General features: G+C 53.3%; 8 protein-coding genes and 1 non-coding gene across 9 annotated transcripts; 3 read left to right on the top strand and 6 right to left on the bottom strand.

The window, feature by feature from the left end:
• Positions 1-2,498: 2,498 nt before the first annotated feature.
• V2A60_006268 (tRNA splicing endonuclease subunit SEN54) lies at positions 2,499-3,971 on the bottom strand (the record flags this gene model as incomplete). The annotated part of the gene is made up of 1 exon (XM_083257564.1): positions 2,499-3,971. One exon carries the CDS (start codon positions 3,969-3,971, stop codon positions 2,499-2,501), a length of 1,473 nt encoding a protein of 490 aa, XP_083113690.1.
• Positions 3,972-4,339: 368 nt separating this feature from the next.
• Positions 4,340-4,463, top strand: V2A60_006267. Its single transcript has one exon. It is a non-coding gene; the product is annotated as a tRNA-Leu (tRNA).
• Positions 4,464-5,177: 714 nt separating this feature from the next.
• V2A60_006266 (or S-antigen, C-terminal domain-containing protein) lies at positions 5,178-6,538 on the bottom strand (the record flags this gene model as incomplete). The annotated part of the gene is made up of 3 exons (XM_083257563.1): positions 5,178-5,420; positions 5,481-6,365; positions 6,452-6,538. 3 exons carry the CDS (start codon positions 6,536-6,538, stop codon positions 5,178-5,180), a joined length of 1,215 nt encoding a protein of 404 aa, XP_083113689.1.
• Positions 6,539-8,646: 2,108 nt separating this feature from the next.
• Positions 8,647-9,259, top strand: V2A60_006265 (cyclophilin-like domain-containing protein; the record flags this gene model as incomplete). Its single annotated transcript, XM_083257562.1, has 2 exons — positions 8,647-8,724; positions 8,834-9,259. The coding sequence occupies 2 exons, from the start codon at positions 8,647-8,649 to the stop codon at positions 9,257-9,259; spliced, it is 504 nt and encodes a 167-aa protein (XP_083113688.1).
• A 716-nt stretch (positions 9,260-9,975) lies between these two features.
• On the bottom strand, positions 9,976-12,210 carry V2A60_006264 (uncharacterized protein; the record flags this gene model as incomplete). The annotated part of the gene is made up of 2 exons (XM_083257561.1): positions 9,976-11,680; positions 11,741-12,210. The coding sequence occupies 2 exons, from the start codon at positions 12,208-12,210 to the stop codon at positions 9,976-9,978; spliced, it is 2,175 nt and encodes a 724-aa protein (XP_083113687.1).
• A 1,108-nt stretch (positions 12,211-13,318) lies between these two features.
• On the bottom strand, positions 13,319-14,947 carry V2A60_006263 (cyclophilin-like domain-containing protein; the record flags this gene model as incomplete). The annotated part of the gene is made up of 1 exon (XM_083257560.1): positions 13,319-14,947. One exon carries the CDS (start codon positions 14,945-14,947, stop codon positions 13,319-13,321), a length of 1,629 nt encoding a protein of 542 aa, XP_083113686.1.
• A 367-nt stretch (positions 14,948-15,314) lies between these two features.
• Positions 15,315-16,454, top strand: V2A60_006262 (origin recognition complex, subunit 6; the record flags this gene model as incomplete). The annotated part of the gene is made up of 1 exon (XM_083257559.1): positions 15,315-16,454. The coding sequence occupies one exon, from the start codon at positions 15,315-15,317 to the stop codon at positions 16,452-16,454; it is 1,140 nt and encodes a 379-aa protein (XP_083113685.1).
• A 284-nt stretch (positions 16,455-16,738) lies between these two features.
• V2A60_006261 (uncharacterized protein) lies at positions 16,739-17,771 on the bottom strand (the record flags this gene model as incomplete). Its single annotated transcript, XM_083257558.1, has 3 exons — positions 16,739-17,195; positions 17,253-17,583; positions 17,648-17,771. 3 exons carry the CDS (start codon positions 17,769-17,771, stop codon positions 16,739-16,741), a joined length of 912 nt encoding a protein of 303 aa, XP_083113684.1.
• Positions 17,772-22,551: 4,780 nt separating this feature from the next.
• V2A60_006260 (SDR family oxidoreductase) lies at positions 22,552-23,725 on the bottom strand (the record flags this gene model as incomplete). The annotated part of the gene is made up of 2 exons (XM_083257557.1): positions 22,552-23,567; positions 23,698-23,725. 2 exons carry the CDS (start codon positions 23,723-23,725, stop codon positions 22,552-22,554), a joined length of 1,044 nt encoding a protein of 347 aa, XP_083113683.1.
• Positions 23,726-24,791: the final 1,066 nt, after the last annotated feature.

Genomic DNA, 24,791 nt, shown 5'->3' with positions numbered 1-24,791 from the left:
GTTCTCCAGTAATAAGGTGGCGTATCTGACTACAGCTGAAGATTGCACTGGGTATGGGACCACCTGGCCTTTGCTCCGAGCTACTGATAGTTGGCGACGCCCATCCACAATTTGTTACCCGACCAGCCGACCAACTTGGCAACACCGCCTCGTGTTCAACAGCCTTGCACTATCTGACTGATTGCTTTTAGTTTTGTCCCTCTATTTGCTATCGTCATTGGTTCTTCACAGAAATCGCGTCTGCAGCTCTACCCCTATCAAGAGACCAGGCCAATCAGCAGGCGCGTTCCGCCCGACAAGCCGCTGGATTGATATATTCTCTTCTGTTATGCGTCAAGTATGTCATAATACGAAACAAACCTCCTGCACAGGCCGCGCTGCTCCATGCCCAAATCCTTGTTTTCCAATAACAGGTCCGGCCAACACGGCTCATCTGCCCCGAAGGTATGCATGGCATTCATTACCTACTCCGATGCTCCCACCCTGAGATGGCAAACAAGATCGACACCCTTTCTTTGCTCTAGGCAGTTCCATCGTAGACTATCCCTGTAGTTCTAGATGTTTCTGCCGTTCCTCATGAGGTAAAAGGCAAGACATCTTCCGAGAGTATTGAGAACATGGCAAGGGTGTGACGTAGACACGCCGGTTTGGTTATCCAGCAGATTAGATTCCATCAACAATTACAGCTGCTTCATTCCACGGGCTGTTTGGCCAAATCGAATGATCGTTACAAAATGTATATTACAGACCAGAATCCTTCCGATGTCTTTTCAGCAGCTCCACCAGTCTCTATTTCCCGGTGTCTGGTCATCATTGACTACCCAGCGTATGCAGCCACACAAAAGCAGGGGTAGTCGACTGATGCTATATAAGCAAGGCCATTTTCAGCTTTGTAACCATTTCGCCGACAAGAGCGGTCTCGGATAATCGCACACGGACAAGGCCCCATGGCCCCCTAGTACAAGCCTACTTGGCCATTTTCCGATTTTTTTGATTTTTTTTTTGCTGTGCGTGTAGGTGTGCGCGTGTGTGTGTGCGACAACGGGTTGCATGTCTTGAACCGGGCTAATGTGACAACAGTATGTGGAAGGGGGCGCATTTTCTGATGCAGAGTCGCAGCCTACCATTTTCTTTTTGCCACTTCTAAGGCTCTATGGAATAAACGGTCACTAGCACTCGTTGCTTCAGCCAACGACGAGACTTCTTAGGCTGTGCGAGACGAGTAACCAAATTATACAAGTCTGAATTACGGCATCGGAAAGGCGGCAATGCGCTCAAGGTAGTACTGAGTTTCATTTACCATATTGGGAAAGGGGGTTTTCAATTTCGAAACTCATTTTCAAGGCAACGTCTTTCAATTTCCGCCCAATGGTACTTGGATGAGATGGCCCGGCCCGGAGAGTGCCCCCCTGAGCACGGGAAGAGACCAGATGAGAAAACCAGTAAGAGTCGCAACTAAAGATGTAACTCGGCTTAGTTTGATGCGTACAAAAAGAGCCTTGCAGAAGCGCCTTTGACTCTCCCGGCCGATACGACGTGCGGCATCAAATATATTGTCTAATCAAAGTGTGTTCCTGGCGACCGCACGTGTAACCACGAGCTGTCCGGCCGGCCTCAAATCGAATCGTGTGCTCTCATCCTCTGCATGCAATGAACTTTACTCACCGCCCAGGTTTCAACGTGTCAGCCAGATGCCGTTATTCACGGTACGCTCGTGAGAAATTGCTGCTGGTTTGCATTCAGTTGCTCCTAGTGATATCGATGAGTGGTTTCGGAGCCGAGCTATTAGTGCGCAAGGCTCGCAGACTCCCTTCAACGCCTGCTCGTCACTATCGGAGGTTTCCCGACACGGCAACAAAAAAAAACAAAACAAATATGACTTGGTTACCTAAACCAAAAATGGTCAGAGGACCACTCTGTGAAAAGGGTATGGCATATAAATCATATAGTCAGAGCCTCGCCACTTTCAAAAGGAGGCAGGCCGGACCCGGCTATGTCGATTTAATCTAGACGAGCCCTGTATTGGGCATATGCCTCGCTGGATGTGGCTGCCCCGGGACTCCCGAGGCTCGACAGTATTTCTGATTCTGAGCCGGACGGCAATTTCAATGGTCAATCTTGGAGGCCAAACTCCCCATTTTTAGTCACCAGAAGCGCGCTGATACGTCCGGGCCACCACAGGTCTGGCTGCCTGGCACAAAGCTGGCAACGTTTTGGCTGTTTATCGAGGCCAATCGGCATTTGACAAGGCTACTACATCCGTGGAAGACTGGGCGAGGGAGAGCTTAGCCGACAGACATAGCAGACTATGTGCGTATAGTTTTGTGCGTGTCTAATTGATGATTCCATATGCGCTTCAAGTTTTATGTAGAGAGAGAGAGAGAGAGAGAGAGAGAGAGAGAGAGAGAGAGAGAGAGAGAGAGAGAGAAAGAAGAGAGCTGCGCAGTCGACATTGGGATATAATCCATTGATACATACAGAAAGATATACACAACCTCTCATCGTCCTCTTCCGCGTCCTCTACCACCACGTCCCCTTCCTCTCCCACCGCCCCTCTTGCCTCCGCCGCCGCCCCGGCCGCCGCCCCTGCGCTGGTCGTGTCTCTCGTAGAGCTTCTCCTCGCCAAACGCGCCCTCGCCAAAGCGCATGTAGTTGACCAGCCCGCGGTCCACCACGGCGACCAGCACGTTGCGGTGGCCGTGCTTGAGGCGCTGGTACAGGCGGCCGGGGCCCTTCCACGCCGGGTTGCCGTCCGGCCCGTCCAGGGGCGTCGACGCGAGCAGCGCCGACACCTCCTCCAGCGTGGGCACGCCGTGCAGGCCCGTGTCGGACACGGCGATGCGGAAGCTGGGCGGCGGCGGGCTGCGCTTGGCAAACGGCGCGCCGCCCGACTTCCAGACGTGGAAGAAGACCTTGTACGGGTTCTGCGGCGGCGCCGGCCCCCTGGGCCCCGGCGCGCCCTCTTGCGTGCCAGATGCAATGTTGGGCCGCGGCCTGTGGCCTGGGAGCAGACTGAGCTGCTCGTATATGGGCTTGTACGCCCGGTAGAGGCCAGGTGACACCAGCGGTCCAAAGGAGTGCTTCTTGGGCTCTGTTTGCTGCCGCGCGTCGCCACCCCATCCCACGAGCGCGAGTAGCCATTGCAGCAGCGCAGTGACTGCCGTGTTTGACGTCGTTTGCACCGTGTCTGCGGGGGTCTGCTCGTCCGGGGCGCGCAGCACGTGGAATCCTCCTCGTTTCAGGTGGGTGAAGACCTGGTATCTCGGCAGCGAGATCTTTCCCCGCTCTCCGTCCTCCCCGACGAGCAGGGAGTAGGCCGCCTCCAGACTGAGAGGCACGCCCGCGTCGTAGTCATCTGGGCCGCCGGCCTCGCCGCCAGCGGGGGCCAGGAGCTCGCCCAGGTCCTTGTACGGCCACCAGAGATCCAGCGTGCCGCGCTCGACCAGGTGCAGCGCCTCCTCCGGCAGCAGCCACAGCCTCCCCACGCCTGGCTTCTGTGCCTCTGTGTTGTTGACGCCTGCAGGCACAGACCTTCCAATGTCCTTCATCCAGCTGCCGCGCTCGTGCTCCACGACGACGACGCGGTCTCTCAGCATCAGTCGCCCGTCATCCTGCTTGGGGTCTAGCACGCCAACCTGTGTACCTTCCGCATTCCAAAAATCAGGCACGTACCAGCCGCGCACCCACCCGTCGCCACGATGAATGCGCGTGTAGCTGAGGACATCCTCGAGTGCCCGGCGGCTCGTCTCCAGCACGTCGTCCTGAGCGCGCGTTCCGTGTGATTCAAAGTCCTTTTCGCCCTTTCGAATCGTCTTGCTTGAGAGCCCTTTTTTATCGAACATGCTCATAAACAGCTTGTAGTCAGGCATCTCATCTTCCAGTGCCTCTTCTGCGGCCGCCGCACCGTCAACACCGCCAGCGCCAGCCGGTCCCGCCACAATAGTCGGGTTGTCCTCATCGTCAAAAGGCATTTTATCTCCCGTTTCCTCTCTTGTAGATGTTGAGGACTGGTGCTATTCCTGGTAGACGTTCCTGTGGTCGCGCTCTCGGCTGTTTCTTGAAACTAAGAGTTTTTGACCCGCGTCGGCAAATCGGACTCTACTAAATCGTCGACAAATCAAAATATTGATTATATGGCCGTAAAAAATGTTCAAGGGTGGGTAGATACCCGTGTAAGGTATAGTCGATATGTTGTAAAGAAAATGATTCTGCAATATGAGAGCTTCAAGAGTCACTCATAAAGCAAACTCAAAAAGTGGATTGTTGACGGTGCTAGTATTAGCTATACCAGAATCGTGTAGCCTGTATATTAGTGAATAAGGCCAGAGCCGTCATCGTGGCGAGTCTGGCCGAGTGGTTAAGGCGTTGTGTTTAGGACAGTCTGTTTCCCCTGTGGAGAGACAATAGAATATCCAAAACCGCAATGGGCATCGCCCGCGTAGGTTCGATCCCTACGGCTCGCATCATAATCTTATTTTTTTTTATGTGTGACGCCTTCGGGCTGAGTGATTCTATTTACACCTTTCTTTTTTTTTTGTTCTCCCATTTTAAACATCTCGCTCGTCGTCCTCTCTCTAGGGAGAGCACCCGTCTGTCTTCTTGCCTGGCAGCACCGCGCCCGGAGTCAGGTCCACGCCAAACCCTTGAAGCGGAGCATTTATATATTCGACAGCCGTATATTCTGCTTGTTGTATTCTGCTAACATGGTCTTGATCTTTAGTTCTCTGCAGTGGCCTCACGGTTGCGTACGCGCACAACGACCGCATTTGTGAATCTCTATCACGCTACCCTAGACACGGGTAGTAGGTATCGGCGAATGTGACCGCTTTGCTTGACCGACGGGCAACAAAGGAGCACAGTAGCCAATATGAAACAGCAATTGGAGTCCAGAAATCTCTGTAGTGCCAAATTACAACTGCCTGTATTTATTTATGTTATGCTCTTCATACTATTGTAATCGCCCAGCTAGCCTGTCACCTCGAAAGAAACAACATTTGCCGTGAACGCCGTAACCTGATGCCCGCCCAAAGGCTTTTCGCCATGTCCGTAAATTTCCCGCAACGCCGCCAAATGTGTCATGTATATGTACGAAGTATTTGCACCAAGGGGACGCTGCCTGCACCACCGAGACGCCAACGATTGAATTAGAACAAATGCACCTGTGGACCAAGGTCAGGCTACTCAATAAACGGTTTCTTTTGTCCGCCGACAGTGCAGAGACCAAGAGCACGAATCGAGTCGCGATCGTTTGCTAATATTATCGTGCGTGCTGGTAGCATAGGGTTGTTGGGGTCGACGTGAGAAGCATCCTTGGCCGCCTGTTCGATAGCATCCATTTCTTCTTTGCAACCCTGCTGATCCAAGGGGCAAATGACGATGGGCTGCCGAATCACAATGTCGCGTGCGCCACTTAATTGAACCTGCAGGATCCGAGTTAGACAGATCCGGAGGGCTATTGTTTTGTGCGCAGGTTCACTTACCTTGATGTTGAGAAAAAACTCAATCTTGTAGAGAGTTGATTGCGTGGTAAAGGTAGAGAGTTCGTACAGGGGAAATGCCGGCTTTCCCCTCTTGATGATCCCATCCGGGTCACGCAAGTCCTTGGATGGAAAACATAAGCCGATATTTGTGGCATACCCGGCTTCGGGCATTTTCGTCTTGACGACCTGAACCTGTTTAGATAGCTTGTTCGTCTTCTTCGTCGGCTCGTCTCCTTCTGGGTTGAAGGTAATCTCTTCTTCCACCACCAAAGTAATCTTGTCTATAGTGACCTTTTTGGCCTTGGCTGTCCAGTCCAGATTTGGGGACACCTTTATGTAAACGGTAATGGGGTCGCCTGGTCCGTAACTCCATCTCGGTAGGCTGATGCCCAAGTGGACAAGATTATCTGAGGTGACAAGTTTTGATTCAGGCTTGTTGTACATGCCGAATGTCGAGAGAGTATCGTAACGTTGCAGGGGCATGGGAAATGTGTATTTGTATTGGTTGCTGTGGCCCTGCTGGACGGTGACGACGATTTCGTAAAAGGTCTCGGCTGTCCTATTTGATAGCTGCAGCGAGGCGGGCGGTATCCGGCGATTCGTCTCTTCGCCGCCTCTGCCGAAGGGAATGAATAGAACAAACGGGAGGTCCATGGCCACGACACTCTCGGCTTCCTTGCCCGAGGAGCAGCGGAAGAGGAGCACCTCTTTGCCCACAACGTCGGTCGTCTCCTTTCGGGCAGCGCCGAGATGTCGCTTTGCAAGATTGTCGGCATCAGGATGTATCGTTTCGCGGCGCTGTAATGATATGCGGACGAGGGAGACTGGCACTGGCATGGAGAAGCCTTGGCCAGGGCGAATTTCTACCTTGCCTTCGACGCGGGGCTAGCAACGTGGGAAGAGTTGGGTCAGTTGCAATGTCGTGGGGAGGTCAAGGAGCAAAGTGAATAGGCGCGCGTGACTTTACTTACCAGCGTCGCGGAGATTCCGGGATAGCCCACGAGGAAGCCGCTATTGGGAGGCCCGGAAACCCTCACACTCGCGGGAGCGGTCGCCATGGTGTCATGCGGGCGTCCCCGACTAGAGCGTAGAGGGGCAGTGTGCGGTGCGTGTTGCAGAATACGTGCAGCGCGACTGGTAGGTCATGTATATTGTCGCAGGGTCGTTATCAAGGCAGGCGGATTTTGGTCGGAGGGAAAGGAGCCCTGCAGAGGACGACGTGAGCTCCAGACCGGAGAGGTGGGGGGTCAAGGACCGGAAGCCCAGGACAAGTCGTAGATTGGAGGCGAACAGCTAGAGTGTGCAGGGTCCTGTGCGCTGAATCATGACCCAGAGGAAAGAGGGCGGCGTCCAGAAGAGCAGGGCACAGAAGAGGAAGAAAAAAAAGGATGACACAGGCTGATGATGCGGCGCACAAAGGACCAGTTAAGGCAAGACAACTCTTCGGAGAAGGAATGGGCAAGGCTGGTATGAAGCTGAGCCGTTGTCATTAGCGCCTCGCTTGGTTGGGGGTTTGAAGCTTTCGACCAGAGAGGGAGAGAGCGTTGGCTGGCACTGCGTTGGCCACACCTGCTGGGCTCTCGGGCATTTCAACTTGCCTGTAATTAATAGACCAGGAGAAAGCGCCGTTTTCGGGTATTAAATAATTTGGCACGACTTGAAGGCGCAGCTAGGGTGTCCTGTGCAGTCTACCCAGGCAAGTACCTTTAGGTAGGCTGTCCAGGGCTTCCGGATCGGGCCTCGTAGCGCGTGTCCAGCTGGAGCTCAGGCTGACGCAGCGGGACAGGGTTGGTGGCAGATCGCTGTTGGGCTCGTTTGGACGAAGAGGCTTCGAGAAGAGCTGAAGAGGAGCAGCGCAAGACGGGCGTGTGGAATCAAGAAGAACTAGGCGACTTGGCCGTGGCAATGTATGCAAAGAATGTGTTGTGTGTACCTATGTATGTATGTATGTATGCATGTATGTGTGTTTGTACAGTTATGTGTATGGGAGACTTTCGGGAGAGAGAGCATATAAACAAGACTGACGACATATATTATATTTGGCTGGGTTGGGCCTATGAAAACGCAGTTGACGCTTGTTTGGCGGGGAAACTCACTCACTCAGCAACAAGCCGGCGGGCACGTTCAAGACTTGCCTACTGAGAGCTAGGTAGGTATACCGTATCAGTAGCTTCAACAACCCGCCAAAGCAAAGCAGCCGGGCTTCTCCTGTTGTCTTGTCCCCACCAGCGACGATCGGTCGGTCGGCCAGCGCAAAAGGCAGGCATCCGTCGCACCGGGGACAAGCATCTCGGCCAATACTGTATAGAGTTGTTGCTACCTAGGGTAGGCAGCATGAACAAATATTGTTCTATCGACAGCTTCATTACCAAGCGACCGTTCCTGCCAGAAAACTTCAATCCATCCTTGACCGCAAAGAACAAGAGCCCGGTAGCCGCCCGTCTCCGCTGGCTGTCTCACACAAGGCAGCCTCGACAGCCACTCGGCTGACTGCTGCCAGGGCTCGGTCAGTAATTGAAAAGTGACAAATGTATGTAGCCCCAACAGCCTAATGTCCTTTTTCGTTCTTGTCTCTGTTGTTATTCTTCCTTCTCACTCTTTAACACTACCACCAAAATGTCAATGAGAAGACTGCTTCGCTATCGTGTATGCATCTCAGTACTCGGAAGTAAACAAAAACAGCGCCAGACATCGGTAGCCGCGCACTACTCAGTAGGTACTAACTAGCAGGGCCCAAGCACCAAGCGTCTGTAAACATGACCCTTTCCACAGCCACACACGTTATTTGAGATTATCCGAGACTTGGGTACTTTGGAAACCCGTGGAATTTACCAAATTCTCTGGTTTTCTTGACCAAGACTGTCCGCCTAAGTAGCTGTCAAAGGTCCCCGTACCAACTCTCTGTAAACAGGTCCTACAAGGCTTGCGCAACGCAGATGCGAGCTACCCAACATCCGCTAGAATAAACTTGGCACCACACAAGCGCTGTTCCTGTTCAAGCTTAGCGGAAGCAGAGGTGCCTTGTTAGTGCCTACTGGGTACTAACTTACCCAGCTACATGGGTACGACCTCAAACTTCCACTGCCCCTCCAAAACTTTTGCCTCCTTGTAGGCTCCCGCCGAGCATCCATCGCAACACCTCCTCGGCACACAATCGACCGGCGCAATGTCCGTAACGCTACACACATCCATGGGCGACCTCAAAATCGAAGTGTTTTGCGAGAGTGTCCCCAAAACCGCCGAGGTACGGCCTTGCTTCTTTCCAAACCCTCCCACGCGCACACGCACATCCCGTCGCTAACCATCGCTGGCTGCTGCTGCTGCTGCTGCGCACGCGCCTCCCCTCCCGACAGAACTTTCTCGCTCTCTGCGCATCCGGCTACTACGACCAGTCGCCCTTTCACCGACTCATTCCCCAGTTCATGGTCCAGACCGGCGCGCCGGCGACCCCTTCGCCGCCCGAGAACCCCAAGGGCGGCCGGTCCATCTGGGGCGGCGTCTTCGACGACGAGATCCGCCCGGCTCTGCGCCACGCCGACCGCGGCATCGTGTCCATGGCCAACAAGGGGCCCGGCACCAACGGCTCACAGTTCTTCGTCCTCTTTGACCGCGCCCCGCACCTCGACGGCCTCAACACCGTCTTTGGCCGCGTCATTGGCGACGACGGCCTCGCCACCCTCGCCCGCATGGAGGCCGCCGAGGTCGACAAGAAGAACCGCCCGCGCGTCCCGTTCTGCATAGAGCGCGTCACCATTCATGCCAATCCGTTGGCGGGATGAAGAAAAAAAAGAGATGGACTAGGACAATAACAACAACGACAACGACAACAAAAAGAAAAGAAAAAAAAATGGGAGTCTGCGGCGTCACCGTTCTGACAAAGAAAGGTAGGCGACGAAATGAAGAGTTATATGTATATATACATAAACTTAAGCACGCGTCTGAGGCCACGGGAGAAGAACCGAGCTGCGAGGATCGGCAATTACTTGCAACATTCCGACGGCGCCAAAGACTACATCATGGCAATGGCACAGAATATGTTGCTAGCTGCGACAACTTGCTGAGCATTTATCAGGTTATGAGCACATGAAGGAGAGTGCACACTCCGAACCGCTGCTACGAGTCCTGAGCGCCGCATACTCCACAACGATACCCAAAATCACGATACGCAACAGCAAAAGTTGTGGCAATAGAACTTTTGATGTTTGAATATATTCCACCAGCCTACCCTGGCTAGTTATGACGTGAAAAACATCCCGCTGTTTTTGCCACAATGCTTTTGAAGAGCCCATGATCTGCCTGCCCCTTTTCGCAAGCAATAAAAACACCTCCTGCAAAATCATTCATCCCGAAAGAGCACTCTATAAACAAGTTTCGCAGAGATAAAGTATCCTGCCCCGTAACAGCACGATACGCTGGGTGCGAAAAAAAAAGCAAAAGGGTAAATAAAGAAGATGACAAAATGGATATCCCAGGAAGAAAAGGCCAATCATTCCCACTAGGTCTTACGCTGACGCTTCGAATCCCTCGTAGGAGTGTCATTTATGTCATCGCGTTGAATCTCTTCTGTCCCCGTTGGGCTTGGCGTGTCGTTGCTCCTTTGCTGCCCCTCAGTGGTCGCGGCAGCCGCAGCCGCAGCGTCTGGGTCCAAGTTAAAGTTGAAATCACTGCCGTCACCGAAGCTATTATCATGTAGAAATGCATCGCTGTTAAAGTACTGATCCAGGTCAACATTGTTGGGCGCGTCAAAGAAGCCTTCTGACCCGTCCAGCCCGGGGATGCGACCCGAGGGGCTTAGAGGGCCAAGAAGTTCGCCAAGCTCGCTAATTTTGGCGTCTTGATCGCTCTGCAGGCGCTGTAAGCGAGCAAGTTCGTCCTGGTTTGCGCTGATGTGGCTGAGAGACGGCGCGGGCATGACGGGCGATCGCATAATCGGCGACAGAGATGGCGGCGACGGCTTTGCGCTGGCATCAGGCTGCGGTGTGACGGAATTTGAACCGGGTTGAGTCGTGCGAGACCGGCTGCGTGGCGGCGCCGATGAGGCCGGTGTCGCTGATGAGCCGGGAGGAGATTGGCTGGCCATAAAGTTGACAAGTTGGCTACGCTGATCCTTATTCAGCGTGTTGGGCGCATTGGCCACAAGTTCGGCTGCAGCTGGATCCAGAGCGGTGGGAGTGCTTGTGGCATTATGGTCGTTGATGATTTTCATCATTCGTTCCTGTGGGTTGCTCTCTAGTTCTTGGCGTAGGGAGGGCGGTGTGTCATTATCTAAAAGCTCAGTGACATGGCCCAATTCAGGGTCTTGGATGCTGCCGGACTGATAATTAGAAACAGAGGGTGATCGGCTCTGAGCAGGCGCCTGCTGGCCTGGAATAGGCGGCAGCAAGCCTCTTGTACGTTTGACCATACCGCCGCCGTGCGAGGTCGCAGGATCCATCTGTGTCTGGAAAAAGTCACTGAGGTCCACAATATTCCCATGCCCTTGCTGGCCTTGGTTCGTCAACATGCTGGAAATGATGTCAGTGACGTTGGAGGAGCCGCTCTGGTCCTCAAGCGTCTTGCGGAAGACATTGGCGAGGAAGTTCAGGATGGCATTGATGGAGTTTTGATGTCGGTCGTGCTGGTTCTGGAACATGAGTGCTTGATTGTATAGCTCATTATTATTACGCTGCAAGGCGTTGATAGCGCCGAGAATCAGTTTCTGCTGCTCGCGCACCTTGAGAAGCTCTTCCCGTATCACAGCGATTTCTTTCTTGGGAGGAACGGTGCTTTCTGTTGAAGGCAACGTGCGACCAGTGGGAACGTTGCCGTTGTTTGGGCCGGGTTGGCTGGTGCCGTCCTCGTTGGCAGCCTCGTCATCGCTACCAACTTGGCCGGAGGCGTTCTTTGCAGCCGTGTCTTTCTTCCCCTTAGGTTTGTTGATAAGCCACAGCAGATTAGGATGCCCCCTTCGGAAGTAGGGGTTCTTATATTCGCTAGGGCTCTTATTCTTTCTCTCGCTGGCACGCATTGAGTTGTCGGACAAACCAACGCATTTGTGGAAGCCGTACATGTTCAGCTGCCGAACAAAGGATGCGTAGTTGTTGTGTTTGAAAAGCTCGGGAATTAGTGTCTTTGCAAACTCATCCTCATCTAACACTATAAATGAGTCGCCTCTTTCCGACCAGCGGATAAGATCTTCGTTTTTGCGCTCTTCCAAGAAACTGGGTACACAATGTTAGAGAACTCTTGCAGAACATAAGTAAGGAGAGGCGCCAACGAACCTGCTGAGCTTCTGTACAAACGGTGGAATCTGCTTGCGCTTAGTATGTGCCTCGCGCTTCGCCTTGGCAGCCATCTCTTCCAGTTTCTCTACGCTCTCCTCCTCCGGGTTACCCTCGCCGTTAGATTGCTGGACCAACGTGCCTTCGACATCGGGGAAGCCGACCCAGGGGTCCGTTCCCGCGTCGAATGCGCCTCGCGGGTTCGTCGGCAAGAGTGTCTGGTTCATCTGACGGCGAGCGACTGCGGTTGACGGCCCTGGAACGGGCTGCTGAAATTGGCCGGTATTGGGCATCATGGCATATGGGTTCGTTGCATAAGCACCGCTGTCGAGGAAAGCGGCGGTGTCAGCCGCACCACTCCAACGCGTCATCGCGTCGGCGTCTGGGAAAGGTTGCTGCATGTTTTGCTGAGCAGGTACAACTGGAGACGTGCCAGGCGCCGCGCGCTTTCTAGAGTTTGGTGCTGACATTGCTCTTTCGCGGGGAGGTTTCGGACGGCTGGCAGGGTATAGAATGGCGATGTCGAGTCGTGGTATTGGTATTGTTTTCTTATCGTGGATACTATGCGTCGCAGTGTCGGATAACCAAGTCGTGACGGGGGCTGGCCGTAATATGGACCAGAAACTGAGTTAGACGTCGACTTTATGCAGCCTCATAAATCTGCTGCGCCGGAGCGTTTCTGGGCGCTATATGCAATGTATACAAGGTTGCGTTGGGCACAGCAAAGAGATCTGGTCCAGGTTGGCGCTCGATGGTAGACAACGGGCGAGCGGGGCGGAAATCCGGCAGCAGAATTCACAAACTGCACGCGGGAGATTTGTGCGATGCCGATCGGTCTATCGTTGGGCGAGTCGGCGCTGAGGGAGCAGAAGAATGCAGTCAAACTCCGCCTGGTTTTGCAGTCGTTGTGAGGTCCGTCGGGGATCCGCCCTAGGAACTTTTCATAGATCTGTCCTTGTAGCTGTAGGAAAGGCGCTTTCGAGCTAAGTCGCTGTAGCAATATGAATTAGAAAAGATGCAGAGCCCCTAAATGACGTGGTGGGCAAATTCTCTATCGCTGGAGCTCTATCTCCTCCCGGAGCCGGCAAAAAAGTTGAAGTTGATATGCAGAACCAAAACTTAACACCAACTTAGCGGGCAGGTTAGACCGCGACAGTGGAAGGGCATGCCCCAGATCTGACCAATCACAGTGGCAACTGATAAGTCGCGATACGCAAAAGTGAAGCCTGTTATTCTTACACGTGACTTTGGTGGAGCGGACTTCCACCTGCAGGGCTGGCGGAATGACGTTTGCTATCGACGTGGGTTCAATTACAAGTCAATTAAATTTTGGTTCATGTTGTGTTGATATGCGGAGGACCAATGCAAACCCACCAGGCCTCTAGTTGTTAGTGAGGACGAATTCCGTTCTGAATTTCAATCCATCGCCGTGCAGGCTGGAAATAGCGGTCGCAGATTTTTGTTAGTGATGCCGGTGAGCAGCTCAGATTCTCTGGGAGACAACACATGCTAGTAGACCGGCAAGAGTGATATGAATAAGGACAAACGAAACGGGTATCAATTTTCTTTTCTCTTTGCCTATTTGGCGCCACGACCTGCCAACGATGCCGCTTGTGACATTCGAGCATTTCTGGCCTGGTCACGTCGTTGATCCCACTCACGCCCAGATCCACCAGATCGGGCGTCTCTCTTTGCTCGTTTCTCCTCGCGCATCGAATGCTCTTTGCTCCGTGGATCAATGACCACGAGTTCTTCCTCGGCCTTTTTACGGTTGCTCAAATCTTTGCCAAGTTTATCGGCAGCGAATGACAGGGTGTGCGACATCCAGCCTTCGTCATCGCTCTCTTCCTTTTCTTGCTTATCCCATGATGTACAACTTTGGCAGTTAGCAATGAAATGCAAATCGCAGAGTTCTGCTTCATCATCGCCCTCAATTTGGCCCTGCTTCACTTCGCCGTCATCCTTGTCATCATTCCCATCGATCGCCTTTCCTGGTGGTGCCTTGTCAAGCCGCGATTGAAAGCCCTTGAGGAGTTTCAGAGTAGCCTGATCATCGGAAGATATGACACCAGATCCACCGACAGGTCTCTTGCGCGCACCTCGAATAGACGTTTCAGGAATCATCGACGCCAACGTCGACTTCTTTCGAGGCGCCTCATCCTTGGCAGTGTGAATGTTTCTTCTCATGGAAGCCTTCAAAGCGGCCATTTCCTCGTTGGCGATTTGCAGGGCTGTCTTTTTCGGTATCTCTGATGAAGACTCATCATCGCTGTCCTCTTCTTTGAATGGTGTTTTCACTTCCAGGGGCTGTCCTGCTGGCTCTATTGTATCCCCTACGTCGCCACCACCTTTGCTCTCTAGCGAGACCGTCTTCTCTGTCTTTGTGACTTTGGATTTTGTAGACTTCTCTTTAGGTGGTTCCTCAGCCGAACCGTCGTCCATGATTATGCGCGTATCGAACTTTGCCTTCTTGGGCAACGAGAGAACTTCATTATCGTCCTCGTCATCCCCAAAACTAAGAAGCTGCTTCCCGGCCTTGCGCTTCTTCTTTTCTTTTGCTACCGGCTTCTTTTGAACATGCGTCGCCACACGCGTCCGCTTCTTCATATCCTCGAACGGATTGACGAGAATCTCGACGCGCTCAATTTTGACTGCGTACATGGGCCGATCTGTACCTTCTTCTACCTCGGATTCGCCAATCTTGGCTAGATTGTATATAGTATCGCCTGCAACACGGCCGAACAGTGTATTCTTGCCATTCAGCTCATCTGTCTTGTCGAGCGTGAAGAAGAACTGGCTTCCGTTCGTATCGATATGACCCTCGTTCGCCATAGCTAGTAGCCCGCGCCTATTGAATTTTAGGCGCGAGTGGAATTCATCCCTAAAGTTGATGCCCGTCGGCCCAGCATTCTTGCCGTGACGCTGGTCCATTGGCCAAGGGTCTAGGTCGCCGCCGAATGCGCCGCCGTCGTATATGGATTCACCGCCATTGCCAGTGCCAGTAGGGTCGCCTCCCTGCAAAATGAAATTAGGCACCAATCGGTGGAATATGGTGCCGTCATAATAGCCATCCAGGCTGAGCTGAAGAAAGTTGCGACAGGTCAGTGGTGTCTGCTTCGCGAAGAGCTCGACGAGGATCTCGCCAAGTGTGGTATGGATAATCGCAGACGCCGTGGGCTGAGGCTCGAGATTGTATATGGCCGACATTATGGAGCCTGCCGGACTTCAACAGCACTCTAGTCGTTGTCGATGTGCTTTCGTCGTGGTAGCAGATAAAGTTGAGGCTGCCTGAGCTTCAGATTTTGGTCTCCATGCCGCCCCACACAAGAACCATCAGCCATGACAGCGGCCTGGATACATACAACCACTTGACTGCGAGACAATTCTTTTTTTTTGCCAAATTTTTTTGACCAAGTAACTGGCTATTCATTTGAGTTTAAATTAAATTGGGAGTCTTTGCCGCCTCGGCAGACTTTGTTAGTTTCGACCCCAGCACCGGGTTGCGACACTGAGACGCGTCGAGCGCGTTCGCTCAGTAGACCCTGCACTTCATCCGTCGTTCACACACAATACCATGAGTCGACAAATTGAACTGGCGCTAATATCTTTGATGCCATCATATGGCACGGATCTTCCACCGTCACTTGTGGAACTCGCAAGCTCACTTCTTGCGCAATCACGGAACCAGGCAAGCACTCTCAAGGCCGAAGAGGAGGTTGCCCGCCTGTATGCATGTGCGAACATTGCGTGTGATCGCCTAAAGATACCGCTAGATCTACCACCTATCGAACCTCGACCCCCTGTGCCTCCTAGGATATATAAGCGACTATATTCTCATCTGGACAACATTTTACCTGCTACTGCCAGTGGCGCGCGGCGCAGCTCCGGCCGCGTTCGAACGCAAGTGACCAAATTTGGCGCGGATGAGGGCACTGTCAGCACACCATCGCGGCCTCTCCCATCCCGTGGTACACCCACAAAAGATCAGAGTTTAAGCCAGTTTCGCAAAGACACAACACCTGCTGGTAAAAATGCGACACCTGGGATTCATAGCGAAAGCGACAGAACAGGGTTGCCGCCCTGGGTGGCCCCTGTGATTCGATTTTTCTGCGTTGAGACCGGAAGTAAAAAGCTGGCACCAACCATGCTGGCAGGGGCTGAATCCATCCTGTTTCCTGGAGGCCAAAAGATTGCGGAAGACTGGGCAAAAGGTCAGATCACAGAGGTTTTGGCTGCTGTTCTATATCATGTCACGATAAGATTCCAAGCCATTACAAGCGGGTTGCCTGTTGACAGCGATAGCTATGCCCCGATACGAAAAGAGATCCTAGGCATACTTGGAAAAGCACGCAAAGAAGTAGTCTTTGTTGGGGCAGAAGGTGCTGGAGCGTGGGACGATTGGACCACGGTCAAAGCCAAAGACTTTGATGCCATGGTTGAAGCGGCAAGAGAGAGCGGGTGGCTGGATAGCGATTGGTACAGAGGGATCAATGACGTGGTTCAGAATATTGGCGATGGCGATGCGGACATGGACGAGGGCGATGACGGTACTCAGGAAAGTACTGGCAGACGTGCTGACACCATGTTCCAAGATCGATATGATTTTCTGAGTGAGAGTCGAAGAGCCGATTACAAAACGTGGAAGGAGACACAGTTGGCAAGAATTGAAGTGCTCTTAGCAGAGCAGGGTGTTATGGACGTTGACAAGCGGTGATAATCCAGGTGCCAATAGGGAAAAAAAAGCTTGATCCGGCATGTTTGGCACACATCATCAGACAATCTGATACCTGTGTGGGACGTAACAAGACAGTGAAGAAGTCCTGCATGGGAACAAAATCTAAAGCAGGACACAGTAGCAAATAGGGAACAATAATGCGAAAATATGGCCGACACAAGTTACAGCAGCATATTCGGCCATTACTAGTCCCAATACTCGTCGCTTGAACCAGCTTCACTAGAGCTTATTTACCAATATGAGCTATATACATTATGATGAACCTAGGCCAACTTTCCGAGAACATACGGATGGCCGGCACTCAGCCCACCGTCGACAGCCCAGGCCTGACCATTGACGTAGCTGGACTCATCACTGCCCAAGAAGAGAGCAACACGAGCTACCTCGTCCGCATGGGCCCCGCGCTTTAGAGGGTTGATCTGTCCAATTTTCTTTTCAGTGCCACGAGCGCGAGCAGACTCATATACGGGTGCTGTCATGCCGGTCTCAATAATGCCTGGACATATGGCGTTGATGCGGATGTTGGTGCCGGTGAGCTGGTAGGCGATTGTCTGGGCAGCGCTGATGACTGCAGCCTTGGAAGCGGCATAAGGAGTAGTGCCCGCGTTGGAGCGGATTCCAGCGACGGAAGCTGTGGCAATGATACTGCCATTCGACTCGGGCTTCTCTGCCGAGGTCTTTTGCATGGCGGGAGCGGCATGCTTGGCAGCAGCGACGACACTAGAGGAATATTTAGCTTGGTGATGGTAGTAGGACCAAAACACATCGTTTACGCACCTCCAAGAATTTGTTCTCATGACTTCCATGTAATCTTGCTCCGTGTAGTCGGTAAACATGCCGTATGTGCCGACAATTCCGGCATTTGCGAAGAAGATATCCAAGCGCTTGTACTGGGCCAGGGCGTCGCCGACAACAGCCTTGACCTTGTCTTCATCGCCAGCATCGAACTGACGAACATGAACATCTACAGAGGGATAAGCCGCGTTGATTTGCTGTTTGTGGCTCTCTAGGTGAGTGCCGTCAAAATCACAGATGTAGATAGCCCTGGCGCCGCTCTCTGCATACTGGTGAGCGGTAGCGCGGCCGATGCCCATAGGTGAATTGGCGCCTGAAACGAAATATCATTAACGGCGGTCTGTGGCATCCATGCAGTTTTCGAATAACGTGCTTACCCGTGATGATGGCAACTTTGCCATCAAGGCGAAGTCCGTTGGAGGGGCCGGCTTTGCGCTGAATGGGAGGCAAGCCAAGCTGCTTGCCCAAAGCTTCGATGCGGTCTCTTGCTTGGTCGGCCATTGTGAATATATGCGAATCTAATGGTTGATGCACAGCTACGTATCAAATTCAAATGCAGATGCAAGAACTCGTTTCTGGAATTGATACGATGCTCGGCGTGAATGGCCATCGCCAGATTGAATGGGCCGCAAAGTCCGAACCTGGGCCTGCCGAGGTCCAAGGCCAGTCAAATCTTGGGGTAATTGGATGGCAGACGCGCTAGCGACGAGCCTGGTGGTCCGCATTTGATGATCCATTGCGCTTAGCCCGTAGTTTGAAGAGATATCCAATCCATTTCTTCTTGGTCTTTCAATACATCATAGTGCTATAATATCTTTTTCTCAACTCCTGATATGAGCTGAGAATATATTTGAGCAGGCCTTCTGTCAAGACGCATCAAGGGAATCTATCTACTTACGTCCAGCACAAGTAGCGACTTGAAGCTATATAGGTAGTTTCCTTAGGCGATGCTAGCCACCATAATCAAGCTCCACTTCGACACGGACATTTCGGCCATTTGGCCCGCGCTCGCACGCGACAGTGTAAACGGTTCTAAGAAGAGTGAATTTTTCAGGGCAGACGGAATTCAAATGACCAGCATTCACTTTAACGATCAAACAGACAAGGGGGAAACGGGTACCAGGGGAGCAAGCCGATGGCCCCGTTATGGGGAGAAGGGGGACCTGGACACACGATTCCCGCCGCCCGCCAGGCAACAGACGCTTCCGTTTGCTTCCTTCAACAACACAAAACAACGGTTGCTTCCTTTGCTACGCATTTCATTTTTTTCCCATGGCCCACGGGGATTTTTTATCCAGCAGTTTCACCGTGACTTTAATACTGCATTGAATAGGCTCACTTCTTGGCTTTTCAAGCCCGCCGTCGGCTGCGATGCCAGCCGATTGCGCCAGACTTAGCTTACCTGCAAGAGGAAGTCACTTGTGCTCCAGTCATGACCATACCCCTTGCATACAGTGATATGCTGGAAGCATTGAAGATCAAGCCACGCTCGATTCGAGTGCGAAAGACGCAAGCCAGCCAAGCTCGACCACAGTCTCGCCCATGTCGATGTTTCCGGCTGGTCCAGCCAGCGCAGAAATCGAACCGCCCCTTCTTCCTGGCTGCAAGGGCGGCCTGCAGCTGCATCCCTACCAAGCTGCTTCTACATTCAGCTGGACACACTCGGAGCTTATAATTAATTACACGTATCGACTCAGCTCAGCAAGATATAGAGCGTCGCGCAACTTGGCACTCAGCTTGCCCTATGTCATGTCGTACGTTGAAACAATGTTCCAAGTTATAGCACGTCAGGCCAGCCGTTACGGCCTGCAAAAACGACGCGTGTGGCAAACCTTATCAATAATCGAGTTTTCGTGAATCGACCTGGCTGCTGTTCGCAGAGGAAAACCAGTAGATTGAGCTTACCAGTCGGTGCACAGGCCACAAATACGCAGCACCAAGATACATGTTATGTTATGTGGCTCGGCCATACGTGGCCTTGGGCTGACTTATTATTAATATCCGCAAGCGTTGGTCACTGGTAACTACCTACTTACCAGCCGATGTACTGACTATAATGACAGGCCTCCAGCTAGCTTCTCGATGTCACTAAACACGACTAGAAAAGTAGCATCATTCAAATTCTTCCTTGATTGCAAATACTCAATACCTTACCCACCGAGATCAAAAAAAGCTCGCCGAGCGGCAGCCCGATTACAAGTCCTATGAATTTGTACATCCTACCCAGTACAGGAGTGTCATGCATCCAATGTTTCGCATGTGGGCCCGTCACACACCATCCTCTCACTCGTCGTGTATGAAGTGTGTGAGAAATGCGCCAATTTTCATGGGAATCGCTCTGCTGTTGGCCAGTGGATGAGAATTAAGGGGCTATACTATAACTCGGGGCGGATTAATTTACCCTTGCCAGTGCGCTTCTTGGCCTTGCTCTCAGCGTCTGATATATCCCGCGTCTTCAAGCCACTTAGACACTCACTCGCGTGTCTAGGAAGCCATCAACACCAGCCAAGGTACGCAAGCCGGCGAGAGGACCACGATCCGAGATATAATGTTGTTTCCCTAGACCTTGTTCCTGATCCTGGTGATATGCAAGAGAGGCTACGGAGGAGCCGTGTGGCCGGTTTGCAAAACACATGGGACGTGTCATGACCCCAGCCATGCTTTGCCGCGCCGCGCCCGAGTAGCAGAATCCCGCTATATTCTGCCTCGTCGGGGCACTTATATCTCCAGCCATCGCACCCCTGCTTACTTGCTCCTGAAGTTTGGAAACTTTGGACGGATGCGTTACGCAGCCACTCGTAACAGCGGGCCATCCCTAAATTCTTCTAACAGTCGAAGCCACATGTGCAGTATAACGTCTTAACGCCTTGCCCTGTCAACCGATCCAACGCTCCCTGTCCTTGCGTTCATGTTCCCCAAACACGTCTGTTCAACAAGCCTCTTTTCTCTGTCTTCAAAATCGCATACTTTTGAAAAAAGAGATTCAGCCCGCCACGCGCACTCAGCTCTTACCCCGAGCTGAACCGTGCCAAAGGAACTCCGAGCATTATTGCGCCTCTCTTTTGGGTTGGGTAGGAGGGAACTTTCATAACGATTCTTCTTCCGATTCGGGGAACACAGAAGGGTGTTCATCTCGAGACGCGGTACGACATAATAACCGAGATAGCTCGTATTCATTCCTCCAATCGAATACTGGTGCTGCTATCGCATCAGTGCAGAGGTCTCGCTTGCCTCTCACAAAGCATACTATTCCGCCACTCTCCGGTCAGCCTCCTCGTTTATAATATTGCAACAGACCTCATGCCTTGCATTCAGCAATACGAGTTAGCTGCAACCTCTGTTGAAGACGGAACCAGCACAAAAACCATCTATAACGCGCCGAGCTAGCTATGGAGGCGTGCGTTGGAAGCACATGGGGCGCCATCGCAGGCAATGTGCAAGATGCGCCAGGTTGCGTAAGAGGCTGCCGAGACAGCCTCCGACGGCTGCTTGCACCCGACGAGGAAACGTACGATGTCTTCTGCAGAACCCTTGCGCAACTGAACCAACCTCAAATGGAAGAGATGCTCATCGGACTGTACTGTTGCGACGCGCAGTTATGTGGCGTTGACAATATTCAACTTCCCGGTTATGACCGTAAGCAACAGTAACTTCCCTCCGTTCCGTTTTTACTTCATCGCACGGTGACGGTGAATGTCGTTGATGCTAACAAGCTGACTTAGCAAACGTCGACCTTTTGATTAACGTTTGTTCAAGGTAACGGGAGCTTCTTTTTCTCTTGTCAATATTATTGCTGTCGTACTCAGTACTGAAACAATTTGCAGTCTAGGATATGAACCAATCCTGGATCCTGGCCCACCAGCAGAAACGCATACCTGCGTCAATACACTGCTACCTAGTAGTAATATACCTTGTTCAAGAACGAGAATTACGCCGACAATAATATATACATCATCGAGTTATCAAACGACTTACTACCCCACCACATCTTCGACGGCCACAGACAGGACGAGTTCGACAACGACACAGAGCATGACTTCGACTGCGACTTCGTCAGGAAGTAACACAGCGACAAGTACAACCATGACGACTACCAGCGGGACTGGCGCTGCACTGCCCAGGATATCCTCTTTGGATGATCCACAACTTTCGGAGAACATCTCAGGACCTAGAGGCGACGCCACGGGCGGTGGTCTCTCCACAGCAGCCAAGATCATAATCGCCGCCGCCGTTGGCGGTGCGATACTGGTGGCGATAATCGCCGTCTTGTGGCACTATCGATATGGCAGAAAGAACAGAGCAGGAGAACAATCAGCAGAAGAGAGTCAGCCTAGCCTGGTTCTGATGCCGCCAATATCCCCAACTTCTCCTTTGGTGACTCCATCGCCATCTTATCTGGGACGTGATGGGTCACCACTTACACCGCCACCGAGACTCAAAGAGAGACGCCTTCTGCCCACAGGATCAACAGAGCAACTGATTGAAAGAGGCCCGTCAAGACTGCGCCAGGGATTTCATCTTCCAACAGCATCAAGGACAGGAATCATGTCGCCGTATGGCTCGACCGTCAGCCCTCCTGTTGCAATGAATTCTGCTGCAGCTCGCGCCGCATTCGCCGCAGAACGTCAACCTTCAGCGCCAACGTCACCGAATCGTGGTCGCAGTCCGCACATAAGCCCAACGCGAAGTCAATTTGCGTCGATCTCGTACGCCTCATCGCTAGCTGACCCCGGACCGCCCCCATCAAGAGGGCTACCGAGTACACCATCTCGAACGGCGACGTCTCTCTCCGGGAGTCGGTCCCGCGCGGATGTGTCACCCAATGCGATTGGTGTGGCACTGGAATTTCCGCCGCGGGAAGATGGGCTGTCTGCTCAAGTTAGCAATGAGAGCGTCGAGAGCTCAGAGTCCAAAATTATGACTGGACCCATGCGCGGTACGTGGGGGGACAGCTGGGCGGCATCACGAGCTGAAGCACCTACGCGATTGGCGCCCCAGACGCCGGCCATGCGGGGTACAAGTCGCAGTCCCATACTTGAAGAGCAGGAGTTGGCGAGAATGGGAGGATCATACTGAACTCCAGCATCGCGCAAGGAGCCGAGAGGATGAGAGTGAGGAAGGCGAAACCGATGTATACATAACGAGCACAGGTGGAAGCGGCTTGCACATATAAAGCTAGAATAGACGGAATACAGGATAATACAGGTCAAGCGGATCATACAAGTTAATATCATATTTTATTTTACGCCTTGCGTATATACACCAAACGCCTTCAGCGGCCTCATACATCCAGCCCTTTTAGTGAGCCCACCAGATCCGTGATGCTCTTCTCCAGCGACGTCCACTCGATGCCGAGCAATTTGTTGGTCGCCGAGCTGTCAATCCGGAAGAGCTGTTCCGGCGGCGGCGCCTCGCCGCCCTTGACATCCGGCCCAGGCAAGGCGTCGCGGCGCTCGGGGAAGTTCTTATAGACGATATCCGCGACCTGCCGGTTGTCGAAGCGGCCGCCGACGACGAAGAGGCGCTTGCCGCCGGCCTCGGGGATCTCGAGAGCGCGGACATGCGCGGCCGCCACGTCGCGGACGTCAATCCACAGCACCATGGTGCCGGTCTCGGGGATGCCGCCCTTCTTCCACTCGCCGCGCAGCAGCGCGACGACGCGCTCGTTGGACGTGTTGATGGCGTCGGCCGTGGCGATGTGGTGGGCGACGGGCCCGAACACGAGCGGCGGGTTGACGGTCGCGAGGTCGAAGGCGGGCCGCTCGCGCTCGACAAAGTCCCAGGCGGCGCGCTCGGCGAGCGTCTTGGACACGCGGTACCCGGCCATCTTGTTGGCGGCCGCGTCGGCGGCCGTGTTGGGGTTCCACGACGCCTCGGTGTAGACGGTGCCGTGGTCGCCGGCCTTGCGGGCGTCGAGGATGGCGGCAAAGGACGAGGTGACGACGACGCGGCGGACCCGCGGCGCGTGCTGCCGGATCGCGCGCAGGATGCCGGTGGTGCCGTTGACGGCCGGGTCGATGATCTCGCTCTGCGCGTCCGAGAAGTTGTAGTGGAATGGCGAGGCCGTGTGCAGGACGGCCGTGAGGCCGGACCCGTGGGCGGCGAGGACGCCGTCAAAGGCGGTCGGCACGGCAATGTCGCCGACGGGCACGACGGTCAGCCGGCCCCCGGCGACCAGGTCAGGGTACGCGGCGGCGATGGTATCCGCCTTGGCCTGCGTGCGCACCGTGGTGATGACGGTGTGGCCCTTGGCGAGGAGGTCTTCGAGGATGTGGGCGGCGATGAAGCCGGAGCCGCCTAGAGGTTGAAGAAGTGGAGAGCGTTAGAACAAGTTCTGTGTATTCCTCTCTTGGGACAGCCAGCCGGGAAGGAGAAAAAAGGGTATACCCAATTGACCTATCGCTGCGGGGAATGTTAGAGAGCTTACCAGTTAAGAGAATCGTCTCAGTTGCCATTGTGAAGTTGCTTGTCTGAAGTGGACGGTCGGTTGAGAACAGAGAGCCTTGGTCAGACGAAGAGGGGACTTGCAACCATTTTAAAAGGAAACAAATGAACTGGATTATAAATACAAAGCACACTAGCTTAACGCCGTCTGAAGCTCTTGCTCTCTCTCCCGGCCCGGTGGTGTGTGGTGCTATCGCCGCTCCCCGCCTCCCCCACCAACTGGAGGTGTAAACGGAGGGTAAGCTGTGTGCACGGTGGGAGAAACATGGCTGACGTCAATCAAGGGTTCCATCGCGTACTAAAAAAAAAAAGCTCCTCCTTGCAGAGGCGCTAGTTTGGTCGCGGCGCCGTCAACTCGAAAAACGAGAATCGCGGATCTAGAGTGGAAACCCCAAGTTCGCTAAAGAGGCAGGTTCCATGTACATTGCACTGCAGAGAGCCTTGGTGCCCTGGCGGGCGGTCCGGGTATCTCTATACGGGTAAATCTTGAGACTGAGTGATAGGAATGCAGGCTGGTCTGTCACTCACTGCCTGTAGATAATCAAGGGCATCCGGTGTCGGCGCAGACACGGGAATTGATCAAAGCTCCAGATGCGGAATCTCGCCAAGCCCGAAAGAAAGGATAAGGACACAGAAAAGAGACGCACAGACTACTCCAACTCAGGCAATTGGCCATGGTCGTTCTTCGGCCCGGTCAGAACTTGGCCAGATCGGGCTTGCGTTTACCCTCCTCATCGCCCTCTTCGACGTGTAATCCATACATGACGATACCACCCGACGCCGCGCCGTCGCGCCGCCACCGCCGCTTTTCTCGGCCCCTCTACTTTTTTTTTTTCGGCGATGACCATCGAAAGCCACCTGGATTTCACCTCGCTGTTCGGCGATAATGACCCTCATCAGTATTTTCTGGGGCTCTCATAATAACAAACAACAAACTTTGCAGCCCCGACAAGTCTTGTCCAAGACCGGAACAGCCGGAATGGGACTCGGAACTAGCCACCGGATGACTACGGCGACGGCTCGACAGCGAATCCACCGCCTCGGAATCGTGTTCTGCGCCGGTGCAGGGTTGTCAAA

This window comes from Cordyceps javanica, chromosome 4, assembly GCF_051103115.1.
Source record: "Cordyceps javanica chromosome 4, complete sequence".
Taxonomy (NCBI): Eukaryota; Fungi; Ascomycota; class Sordariomycetes; order Hypocreales; family Cordycipitaceae; genus Cordyceps; species Cordyceps javanica.
Note: the sequence above shows the minus strand (reverse complement) of the source record. Positions and strands in the feature narration are given on the sequence as shown.